General features: G+C 42.4%; 1 protein-coding gene across 3 annotated transcripts in view; it reads right to left on the bottom strand.

Moving 5' to 3' along the window:
• The window catches only part of TSC1 (TSC complex subunit 1), a 48,953-nt gene that overhangs the window by 19,102 nt on the left and 17,059 nt on the right, over positions 1-12,792 (bottom strand). For all 3 annotated transcript variants that reach the window (XM_060300244.1, XM_030838448.2, XM_060300245.1), the window contains 6 exons: positions 11,482-11,585; positions 10,229-10,381; positions 8,147-8,291; positions 6,461-6,615; positions 5,999-6,072; positions 114-289 (listed from right to left, as the gene is read on the bottom strand). In XM_060300244.1, the coding sequence (XP_060156227.1) occupies positions 114-289; positions 5,999-6,072; positions 6,461-6,615; positions 8,147-8,291; positions 10,229-10,381; positions 11,482-11,585 (807 nt within the window). The remainder of the gene's footprint in view (positions 1-113; positions 290-5,998; positions 6,073-6,460; positions 6,616-8,146; positions 8,292-10,228; positions 10,382-11,481; positions 11,586-12,792) is intronic.

Raw genomic sequence — 12,792 nt, 5'->3', positions numbered from 1 at the left:
CTAGGAGCTGACCTAAGTCTTATTCTAGGAAAGGGAAAAAAACTCAAGAAAAATAAACAATGCTTTCTAGAGACAAAGTTGTAAAGCAGATAAGTACCAAAGTCACTTTTTACCATAGCTATTCTGTGTGTCAACATAAGAGCTGGCGGTGACATCGGCTGAACGATGAGGAAAACGGGCTGAGATTTGGTGAGACACAGAATAGCCATCTTCATATGAGGCTTCTGTAGGGTCCAGAGAGATTTTGGCACATTCTATGACAACATCATGTGTTTCTAATCTCTTCCACCTGTGAAAGGCAACGAAAGTCAAGAAGTGCACGTTATAATCCATTTATTCAAACCATCAAATACTGAAGAGTGCTAACTCAGTGCCAGCCACTGAACTATGGCTAGCAAAGAACAGGCAGAACCGCGCCAGCCCAAGTACTAATCAGCACTATGATATAAAGAATTAGCCATTCATTTTACAAACCTATACCCTCCCTATTTAAAATGGTTATATCAAGTTATCAGAAACTAGTCCGAAACAAAAATTCCATCAACAAAAGACCAGGCATAGCCTCAGAAGAGAACACAAACTATGCAGAGCAGCCACCAGGGGAAACTCTCCTTTGGCACAAAGGTAATCAAACAAGAGGGAGACCTGGAAACCGCCAGGTAGCTGAGGCTGACTTAAGGTCTCCTATCAAAGTCTCAGGATTCTAATCCATCCCTAGACCAGAAATACAATGCAGCAAGTCTCAAACTGAGAGAAAGCCCATGAGGATATCTGAAGAATTGTCTGAAGAGTCCTGTTATGTGATCCAGAGTTCCACTTCTAAGAATTTAGCCTATGGAAATAGACACACATCAAGATGGACAACACTCAGCGTAGCTTGTAATAGAAAGAAGAAAGGTCCAACCAAAGAGGAAGATTCTACAGAAGAAAAATTATTACACCACCGTGAAAAAGCATGCTTTCAGCAGATCAGTGGTTGCCAGGAGTGAGAGAGGAGACTGAACACCCCTCAAAGGGCATGAAGGAACTTTTTGGGCAGCTTCCAATTTTAGCTGCTTCCAGCTGAATTGTTACCCTACCTCCATATTTCTATGCTTCAAATTTCCTGATGTCTGAATTTTTAGACATCAACTATTTTTTTAAATTAATTAATTAATTTATTTTTTGGCTGTGTTGGGTCTTCCTTGCTGCACGCAGGCTTTCTCTAGTTGTGGCGAGCTGGGGTTACTCTTCGTTGCGGTGCAAGGGCTGCTCATTGAGGTGGCTTCTCGTTGCGGAGCATGGGCTCTAGGCGTGCAGGCTTCAGTAGTTGTGGCACGCGGGCTCAGCAGCTGTGGCTCGCGGGCTCTAGAGAGCAGGCTCAGTAGTTGTGGCACACGGGCTTAGTTGCTCCGCAGCATGTGGGATCTTTCCGGACCAGGGCTCGAACCCGTGTCCCCTGTGTTGGGAGGTGGATTCTTAACCACTGCACCACTAGGGATGTCCCAAGACATCAACTATTAAGGTCCTTATGGTAGGAGAGGATTTAGGTCACTTCCGTATATCCTTTTCCCTTCTCCCCAGTGCTCTCAAAACAGTGTGTCATTGTTTTGTTGTTTCAAAATTGATTTTGAACAATTCATTATAATGACTAGATAAGCACCACTCATGGCTGAGCCAAAGAATATACTACAGTATTTCCTTTGCTGCTCAATCTAGTTTCTCCTGGAGTTTGAATGTTGTTGCTCCTTTTCCTCAGTCTTCTAATGTGTCTATTACTAATCCTTCCTAATGTGGCTCTAGCAGTTCTGAAATAATGCCTAATATAATTTGTTCATAATGAAATGCAAATAGTCTACCAGGATTATTCACCCTCTCCTAAAGAGCTCCCTGCTGGAGCCCTCCCTCTCCCACTGGTTGTTCTCAGCATTGCTGTGTTATACCAAGACTTCCCTTGACCAAGACCCTAAGTCAGGTCCTCCATTTCGTGAACTCTGTGTCTTCCTCGATTTTACTCTCGTTTTGGTGGAAGACATGCTCTAGTGGTTCACTGAGGAAGGGTACATGTGAGGTAAATTTGAGTCCTTGCATGTCTAAAAATGTCTCATACTTGATAGGCAGTTTGGTTGGGTATAGAATTCTAAGCTGATAACCTTTTTTCTCTCAATTTTGAAGGTGTTTCAGAAGCTAACCTCATTCTGATTTCTGATCTTTATAGTTTTGGTTTTTTCTCTCTGAAAGATTTATCCCTGGTGTACTGAAATTTCACAATATTGAGGCTTAGTAGCATTCTTTTTCATTGACTGTGCTGGGAACTAGATAAGCACCTTCAATGTGGAAACTCACGTCCTTCAATTCTTGTATTTTCTTGTATCATTTGTACTTGTACTGGAAATTTTCTTCTGTTATTTCTTTCACAATTTCTTCCCCCACCAAAGTTTTCTCCTCCCCTTTAAAGACTTCTTTACTAGACTTCCTGGACTGATTATTTTAAATTTCTTCTTTCATTGTACTCATCTCTAGCCTTTGATTCTGCTTTCTGAGATATTCTCAACTGTACCTTTCAATTCTTTTACTGCAATGTTTATTTTGGCTATCATTTTTCATTTTCAACAGTGCTTTCTTTAGTCTCTGACTGTGCCCTTCTGTGGCATCCTGACCTTTATCTATGCACAAATGCTTCCTCTCTGTAGCTACTGTAGATGTTTTCTTCTGCTCTCTGTATTATCATTGTTTCTAGCTCCTTTTTCTTCTCTTTACATTGGTCTCTTATCTTTGGTGTTAGAACTTCCTTCAAAGGCCAGATGACCCATCTATCCAAGGTGAAGGAGGCTCTGTAAGTTGATCCAGGAGGCTTCCGAGTTAACACAGATTGGACATACACATCCAATTGTAGACTCTCCCCAAACCCCACCAAGCCTAGAGTAAAGATTCCTTTATTTGTTTCCTTTTAAATATAAACCCACAAGAAAGAAAAGAATGAGAAAACAGAGAACAGCACCACATGTTTTTGAAACTAGAAAGCAGATAGGCAAGTGGTGACTGACTCAGTGAATCCAGGAAAGCAGAATCCTAAGCTGCCAATGTTTCAAAGCTAAACGTCAACCTGATTTATACTGAGGAACCCTTAAAAAGCTAAAGAATTGGTATACGTCGAGTACTTCTGTACACCTGTACTTCTGGAGATGAGTGACAGGTAGGTGAGGGCAGCCAAAATCAGTAAGACAGGGTAGAATCTACCGAGGAGCAGTTAGAGCCCTGAGACTCTGACTCTACACTCCCACTTTTCTCACCAGAAATCCAGATTATTCTCTGAGGAGGTTAAACAGAGAGTATCGGGACTGAGGTACTCCAGAAATGGCTGAGGGCACGAGTACTATTCAAACAAGAGGATTAAGTGAGCAGGTACATTCTGAATGCCAAGACCACTAACCTCTCCCCACCAAGCAGCCTCTTCCCTCTAGGAGTAGCCAAATCCTGGCCAGATTAGACATCAGAAGACCCTTTCCTGAAAAAGTCCGACCAGCTCAAATGGAAACCAATACTGACATCAGCATCTCCAACAGATGCTCAGATCGACCTACAAGTGAACAAGCCCCATCCCTGTGAGCAAAGCTTTTTAGTCTCCTCACCCAGATATAAACCAATCTCTGCAGAAAGCCTCAAATTTTTAAAAAGAATAACAAAAGAGCAGTTTAAAGGAAACAGGTTATGTAGGGAAAAGAAAACCTTAAAAAAAGCCTATCAATCTTATCAAAGACATGAGAGACTCCATCCATGAAATAAAAACAGGCTACTATAAGAAAGGAGCATTCAGAGAACTAAAAAGAGCTCTTAGGTACTGAAAACGTGGCAGAAATGGAACTATAATAGAAAGATCAAGAGCTAAAGACAAGGAAATCTTTAGGAATATTTCCTAAAGAGAAGAGGAGAGCAAAGAAAAGCAGAGAACTGCTCCAGGAAGTCCCAAGCAGAATACTAAGAGTTCCAGAAAGAAAGACAGAGACAGTCAAGGAAAAGAAATCAAGCACAAATAATTAAAGAAAATTTCCTAGAATTTAAAGATAGGAGCTTCCAGATTGGACAATGAGAACACATTCATATCAAGGGACATCACTAGGAAATTTCAGAATATTACAAGAACAACCAGAAGACAGTAAACACAGATGATCAGAAATCAAAATGTCTTTTGATTTCAATAGCAGCATTGGAGGCAAGGCAGCAATGGAATAATGCCTTCAAATTGCTGAATGAGAATGACTCCCAATCTAGAAATCTATACCCACATAGAAAATGACATCCTTTCTCTAAAAGCTACTAGAAGATATATTCCATGAATGTAAGAGTGACCGAAAAAAGAAGGCATGAGATACGGGAAATGGGAGAACCTGCACAGGAGAGAGGCACAGAGAAGCCCCAGGAGAACAAGATGATAGCTGTGTACGAGGCACAGAAGACAACCTGGTCAGATCAGAACAGACATGCCAAGAGACAAGTGTGTTGCAGGCCACCTCTAAGGTTTCTGCTGCCACCATACCCTCTTTGTAACTGAGGGACAGAGTGTCTAGGTGACAATAACTTGTTGGTACTGAGCTTGTCTTGTTATGCACTAATGAAGTTCCTACTCTCCCTTCTCTGCCAGGATCAGCTGAGGACATTCATTTCATCCCACAGAATGATTCTGCTCTGACCTATTCCTGGAAGCAGCCACAGTGAGTTCAGGAGCACAAACAGAGCAGTCCCCTCCCTCTGCCATATTTCGGCAGCACATCCAGCCCCTGGCCCTCACTATCTGGCCTCGCCAGATGCCCTGACTAGGGGAAGCCTTATGTTTCCCAGGACTTGTTCATGACTTTGCCCACCGACTTCCCTGGAAGGGACTCCTGTAAACTCTCAAGGAAGGGGACACCCAACCAAGACTCAGACACTCAGTTCCTCCTCTCGCCTCCTGGGAACCTTCACCTCATGATGACAAGACGGCCTTTTCCAAGGCCAGACTTTGCTTCCTAATTAGCTTTTCAAAATGAAACGATACATGTGGTCAAACTATAAAGAAAAGAAAGAGAATGATTAAAATAAAAGCAAGAATAGTAGGTGCCTCTGAGGTGAGACATGGAACAGGGAGAAAGATGGCTGCAATTGCGGAGGTTAATGTCCCATTTTTTGCAGCCAAGTGGTAGCTACGCAAGTATCCATGTGTTATTACTAAACTTTTCTTACACATTTGCTATGTTTCTCTACATATATTTTACAGCAAGTTGCTTTAACCTGAGGTTCGTGTGGCAGAAGGAGGGCTCGTAGAGAAGTGAAATTTGCTGAAGGGGGATCATGCCGTGAGCCACCTTTCCCAGTGGGAGATCCTCCAATGTCAATACCCGTGGACCCCTTGTCCCCCAGAAGGCTTCAATCCCCAGCCTGGGGAGCATGAGGCTGGCAGCCAGCCAGAGAGAAGCGGCGGGGAGGGGCTGAGCCTCTCACAGCTCAGTGTGTAGGATTTCATCCTGGTCCCCCCTTTCCAGTCATGACTCAGCTCCACCCTCCATCATGCTTGGCGTCCTCAAATCAGGAGCCTTGCAGGCTCCACTTCCCCAGAGAAGGAGCCTGGGCACTTCTGCCAAGCCCTGTGGAGGATGGCAGTCGCTTGGCTAAGCAGGACAGAGAAAGGGACCCGGGGAGCCCGGCCACTCGACGTCCAGACTCTCCACAGTGCACTTGGTTGCAACCACACACCTCAGCGCCCGCCTTGCACAATCACACTGAGCTGCGAGCCTTTCTGGGGTTCTGCGGCGTGGGTACCTGCACTGCAACCTCCTCCATCCTGTCTGTGAGGAATACGCTTTAGACTCACGCATACAAAGTTATTTTACTGTAAAAGTCCATATGGACTTTTATGGAATGATTCCATAAACAGAAGAACATGCTTCCCCAACAACACCTGAGAAGGGACACCTCCGAGGTCACATTTTCAATTTCTTAAGTGAGCCTATAAAATTCTGTGTCACTAGTTCAGTTTCTATACCTTCGAGGGTCCAGTTCATGGTCCTTGGATCCAGTCACTAATTCTGGGTGAATTCGCACGTGCTCCATCATTGGCTGGAAGAGTTTGGGTTGACAAGTTATAAAAGGCTTAACTTTCTATGGTATTTCTACACAATGAAATATTATTTGACAATAAAAAGGAATGAAGTACTGATACATGCCACAACATGGATGAATCCCGAAACATTATGTTAAGTGAAAGAAGCCATTAACAAAAGACCACATATTATATCATTCCATATAAATGAAATGTTCAGGACAGGCAAGTCCTATAAAGGCAAAAAACAGATCAGTGGTTACCAGGGCTGGGGGCAGTGGGCAGCACAGGGAGAAGGCTGAATTTCTTTTCAAATTTCCCTGTCTATCATTTAATACAAAAGTTATAAATGCAGCCTATCTACACAGTTGCTATGTAGCAAATAAATGAGCTTTTGCTACTTACCTTGACCACCTCTTCAAAAGTCTCCAGGTTCTCCTTCATACTGTAGTGAGAACGTAGGAAGGAGACAAAGTTGCAAGGGTACATCCCATACAGGCGATGGAAGAGAGCGTAAACGCTGGCATGGAGGTGGACGAGATAGATTTCCGTTACGTGGCCTGAAAAAGAAAACATTGAAAGGAGTCACCGAGCTGAACACAAGACTGATGTGTGTGAAACAGACATGAGAACAGGGCTGCCAGCGTGACTCTGCGTACATGTGCTCCTACCCTGCTCCAAAGACAGTTAAGTAAGTAAGAGCGGTTTTCTAAAATCCAAATCTGAACACACCAGACACCCCTGTCTGAAACCCATCAGTGGCTCCCCATGGCCTCTGGATAAACTCCTATCTACTTAGAGTGACCCATAAAGGCTCACACCGATCTAATCTCTGCGCTCCTCTCCAGTCACCCCTAAAATAGGACCCCAGACATTCTCATAATACTGAACCGCCTTTACAACGGTACTCCCTGAAATCTGTAATCACACTTCTCCACGGCCCTCCTCAGTACACGTCTCTTGAGAACAGCACTGACTCACTCACCTCTGTACCCTTAGTGCCTCGCACTGGGCTTGATGCGTGAGAGGCGTTCATATATTTGTGGAACGAATGTGTGAGAATGTTTTAAAATCAGTTTGTAGTCTTAGCTATGCAGATTTGTAACTATAGAGTGAAAAACTACCACCCAGAAATTAGCTTAAAGAGCTAAGAGTGGGAGAATTAGAAAATTTAATTCATCTAGTGTTACCTAGACCCTATGGAAAACCCCAAGTCCACAGTATACATAAAGCTCCTCTAAATTAATGGACATCCCCAGGAAAAGCCTACGAGACAAGCCGGCATCACATGCGCCTCAGGCTTGTCACTTAATCCTGCACAGGAAGCCAGAGTATTCCATTTCCCAGGGCTGACACATTTCATTCTTTCAACACGAATATCTCATGCTGGGATGACCAAAGGATTCCAAATTTTGCGTGTTTATATAGCTTCTGAATCATTTTGATAGAGCTGTACTACCTGTCGATATGGAAACAAAACCCCACTGTATTGGAAACTAGAACACTAATTAGGACGTGCTGCATTCTCTCTGCTCCTTCCACATTTACGATGGACAAGTTCTCTGAATCTGAAGCTTGTGTTCTGTCACTACAGACCAGCAGAGGAAGACAAAAGATGTACCACAAGCTTAGCCCTGTACTGCTATGACACAGATTGAAGTTGTTTTTCAGTTTATTGAAAATCAGGAAGTTGTACCTACCACTCAGTTTCTCTGACAACTAATCCTTCTAAGCCAACAATATAAGGAAGGTATCTCAACAGTCGTGCTGCTTCTTTTTTTTTTTTTTAATTTGTTGGCCGTGCCACATGGCATGTGGGATCTTTGTTCCCTGACCAGGGATCGAACCTGCACCCCTTGCACTGGAAGCATGGAGTCTTAACCACTGGACCACCAGTGAAGTCCCAACAGTCATGCTTCTTATTTGTGCCTCTGGTGGACGTACCTGAGGTATTTCCTCATCTGGCTGGTGACAACCAGCCATCTGAGCTTTAGAATGCTACAAGTCCTTCCCTTCCAGCACATGATCTGTTAACCAATCATGAAAGCACTCACTTGGTGGGGCATGACAGGTATAGAAGGAGATCTTTACCTGGTTTCTTCAGGCACCATGACGAAAGACGGCCAAAAATATCAAAGAAATCACGAAGGTGCTGCTTCCCCGACTGTGGAATCATCGGTAGCACGGTTACCAACACTAAGGCCCCTGTTGTGAGGACAATGGCGTCGGTGTCCACCTGCAGGAGGGACGGTCAAGAAAGAGGAAACACCTGTCAGGTGCAGCATTAGAATCCGCACGCTTGGAGGTTCTAACACCAAGGGGTCACAGGTTAGACGCCCAGCACAGACTCATCCTCCTACCCCTAAGGGTGGGGGCACAACACTGAAACAGACGCCACCAAAAGCCACTGGGGACCAGCCCGGCCATGCTAAGTCTGCAGGGACCACGCTGACGCACCAAACTCATCTGGGGTAGGGGCCTGAGCGGGGCGTGGGGACACCCAAACCCAGAGACTTAGGATGTGCTATTTCTAGCCCTTGGAGGGAAGCACAAGAAGTTGCTTTTTAACAGAACAAAAGAACGCTGCTATTCTTGTTCATTCAACCAAATCATAAAATACTTACTTTTTAAAAGTCAATTAAAAAGAACCTCATACATTGACAAGTCGTTCACTATTTTCAAAGGATTACAACAGAAGTATAATTTAACAAGAAATTAGTATAGTACTAACAAGTCTACTTAATGGCTCACCTTCACAGCAATATTTAGAGACCAGCAAATAAAAGAAGATATGGTGACCTCTGACCATGTCTACAGTTTAAATATCAAGTCATATAAATTTAGACTAATTGAAGACACTTAATAACCAATGAATAATGAATCAACTCAGACTAGCTACAGCAGCTCACATGATCCATAATTAAATTATGAATGTTTGCCAAGTAACTGGAATTCAGATTGAAGAAACAAGATATTAATCAAAAGACTACCATGCAGGCTAAGACATTCATTATTCCTACTAAAAAAGGAATCTACGAGTCTGGAAATAAAGTTTTAAATATATTTAGCTTTTACAGCAAGCACCAAGCCATTTGTTGTGGCGGATATCTAGTAGGAAGAAAATACAATACTGGTAGGAGAATCAAGAATCTATAATGAGTTTGGATAAAAAGGACTAATCCTAATTTTGGTTAACAAAACATTCTTACTGAAGGTTTGAATAACAGTCCGTAAGTAATTTTCAAGGTTTATCTTTTTGGAAAAGATAAGTATTTTGCAATCTGAACTAAACAGTGTGCCTCAAAATAGGATTATATTCTCATCGATCCATTCACTTAAAAAAATTGTTAAAATTGTTCCTGCTTTTCCTTAACATTAAATGCACATTTTTATGATACCCTACCAATATGACTCCTTGAGATCCACCTCTAGGGAGATTAAAACAGTTACCCTTGTTGGCAGAGACAAAATCAATTTGCATCGTGCTGTGTCAGATGACTCCAAAGGCACTGCCATTCTGGCACAAACACTACTGGATATTTTCATGTCATATCTCTGTGAGGTACAGATAGTTCATATTAACCACATTTCCTTATTTTACAGATAGGAAACAAGTCCAGGAGCTAAAACAGACTAAGCAAATAACGCTGACTATTTCAGCAAGCCACGGTCAAAACTAAAAGCACAAAGTTCTACTTAGGTTTTGACTCCCTCTGTAGAAAAACACACTACGGTTAGTGCAAAAACGTAGAATGCAACTCAGCTGCAACCAGAACATGCTCCTAAATAGCTGAAAGAGCCTTTCAGCCATTTTTCTATTAGCCAAAAGAGAACTTAGAAATGGGGGTTCCCTCAAGACAAACCAGTATGTTTTCAACAGAGGAAAGGCTAGACAACGATGAAATCAAAAAGGGCTGCAACAGCATAATGTCAACCGATCTGACCGAAATGTTACCACATTTGCTTGGACCAAACATATTGCAATAGTCACAGAGATGCACTGAGAGCTTACTAAGTACCAATTTTGGACTACGTTACATTCGAGAAAAACCAAATGTCCAGAAGTTTTCAAACTCTCAAAGTTAACATCTAGCTTGCTTGCTTTAAGGTACTCAGAATTTCAGAAATTATATTCACAAAGCTATTTCGTTCAAATCCTTACAAACACTGTACCTTGAGACATTTTAGTAAAGAAGGCAAAAGAGGTGCTTGAGAGAGCTTATGTTTCCAAGACGGCTGCAGCCTCACAACGTGGCCCAGTAACGAGAGGGTGGATAACCGAGAGGCGGCTTTGCCCACGTATTCATTCATTTTGTCCAAGAGGTGCTGAAAATGCACAAGAACAAGAGAAATATATCTCAATAAAGCTGGGAAAAATCAAGGGACCAAGGGAAACGCACATATGAATGTATGAAGTTCACACAAAGAGAGGCAGCAGTGATACAGCCCAGTCTCTCAAGTCTTCCCTTTGATGTAAAGAAAGGCTCATGCAGGTAGAGATCAAATTCAAGATTTTTTAAAACCATGCTAGCAAACAACACACTGTTGCCTTTGGCCTGAGAGAGGGAAGCCAGTTTGCAACTTCTGAAAGAGGATCCCACAATACAGGTCTATAAGCCGGGGGGAGACTCCTTCATAGGCCCTCTTTCTGTAATACATATAGGCCACTTCTTATAATAACCAATGTTATAATAAGCCTGTGGTAGGTTGTTGAAGCTTCACGGGATCCTGCTGGAAGCAGTTACTTATTGCTCCCATAGCCCAGCCTACATGGATTTGGCCCCAGATATAAATCAGGTAGTAGTAGAAGTTAAAATTCAGCCCAGAGTTAAAAAAAAAAAAAACCACCCAAGATGTACTGTAAAAGGCAGACAATGGCAAGGCCTTCAAATCCCAGTAAAGTAAATCACTAACACATACAAACTCAAGATGTACCAAAATCTGTAATTGCAATGCTTTGTTAGCTATTTACCATCAACAAAAATAAAAACAAAACATGAAGGAGTCTTCCAAGTGCCTGGTGCTGTGAAACAGCACTAGTCAATTAGCCCCATTAGTTGCCCACACTTACAGATTCTGCCATATTGATTAAAAGTCTGAAAATCCTACTCAGAGCATGGGTTTAAAGATGGGTACCTTATGGATCAAACTGTCACTATACAATTATAGTTTAGGATTACAGGATTTCTTTAAGCAGAAAGAGCCTTAAAAGCCTCTTGAATATGTTGTATTTTGAAAACTTTTCAGGAAACATAGGTCCTGACAATTGTTTTTATATGTAGTTATAATCTGGGGGCAGTATCATCAATGGCACGCATAAGTTGAAGGAGTGAGCTCTGGACAGACTGTGCACTGGGGCTGCACAGACACTGTCACACCACTCATAGAAAATGTATCAAATCTCTACCATCAGTTCCAGCAGTTACCTTATCATGTGGCTCTTGCAAGGTAGTCAGGATGTGCAATACAGGCTGAGAATTGGTTTCCAGGTAATAATCCACCAAGGTGTTCACAAGCATCGGACCACGGTCTAAAGAAAGAAAAGGGCAGTTTATAATAATTTCCTTTAACTTCTAAACTTACCTCAAATAGTTGCCTGTCACAAAATCCAGAAAACGTCTCTTTGTATGCTACCCAAAGTTATATGAAGTGTTGTATTTCTGCTTCCTTAAATGAATTTAGGTTTAACAATAGGATAATACCAAGTTTATTTGCCTAAATAGCCGTAAGAGCACAAGAAATACTATCTTCTTTTTTTTTAATATTAATTTATTTATGTATTTGTCTGCATCGGGTCTTAGTTGTGGCATGTGGGACCTTTCACTGTGGCGCACGGGCTCTCTAGTTGTGGCGCGCAGGCTCAGTAGTTGCGGAGCACAGGCTTAGTTGCCCCGAGGCATGTGGGATCTTAGTTCCCCAACCAGGGATCGAACCCGCGTCCCCTGCACTGGAAGGTGGATCCTTAACCACTGGACCACCAGGGAAGTCCCCTATCTTCTTTTTTTCTTGCTTTTTTAATTACAAAAAGAATTCATGTCTATTGTTAACAATTCAAGTTATATGAAAGTACATAACATGCAAGTGAACATCTTCCTCACCACCTGCCTCCCAACCCACTCTCCAGAGACAAACACCCTTGGGTTTGGTTCATGTCCTTTCAAAACTTTTCACACTTGTACAATCACACACATCTAGGCCCCGTGTCCATATACCCATGGTCTGTGTATGTGTGTTTTTTCCACTCAGCAAGGTGTTGTAGACACCTTTCCATGACAGCATCTATGACTTACTTCATTCTCTTTATTGAGCTCCTTGTTCTCCACTGCACGGCTCTACATAATTAATTTAACCATTCACCTGCTGAAGGACACTTAGGTTTTCCCAAGTTTCCACTACATTTCATTCAAGGCTATAATGAAATACAGATTATTGTAAGTCTGTAAGCCAAATGGCACACGCTTTTAAGTTGATGACAGATACTCCAAAAGGGCAGAGCACCCATGTGTTCGCCTGCTAACAGTGCCCATTTCTATGACCAATATTTGATTCCTGCCAGCCCGGTAAGGAGGAAAGGGTACTGTTTAAATTTATATTTCTCTGATAAAAAGAGAGGTTAAGCATGTTTCATATTAAAAATTACATGTGATTTACAGATGAAATGATATACCTGGGATTTGCTTTAAAATACCTGGGTGGGGGGAAGTCAGGGAGGTAAGATGAAACAGGAAAGGCTGGGT

This window comes from Globicephala melas, chromosome 6 (assembly GCF_963455315.2).
Source record: "Globicephala melas chromosome 6, mGloMel1.2, whole genome shotgun sequence".
Classification (NCBI taxonomy): domain Eukaryota; kingdom Metazoa; phylum Chordata; class Mammalia; order Artiodactyla; family Delphinidae; genus Globicephala; species Globicephala melas.
This window is presented reverse-complemented; position numbering and strand designations above follow the sequence as displayed.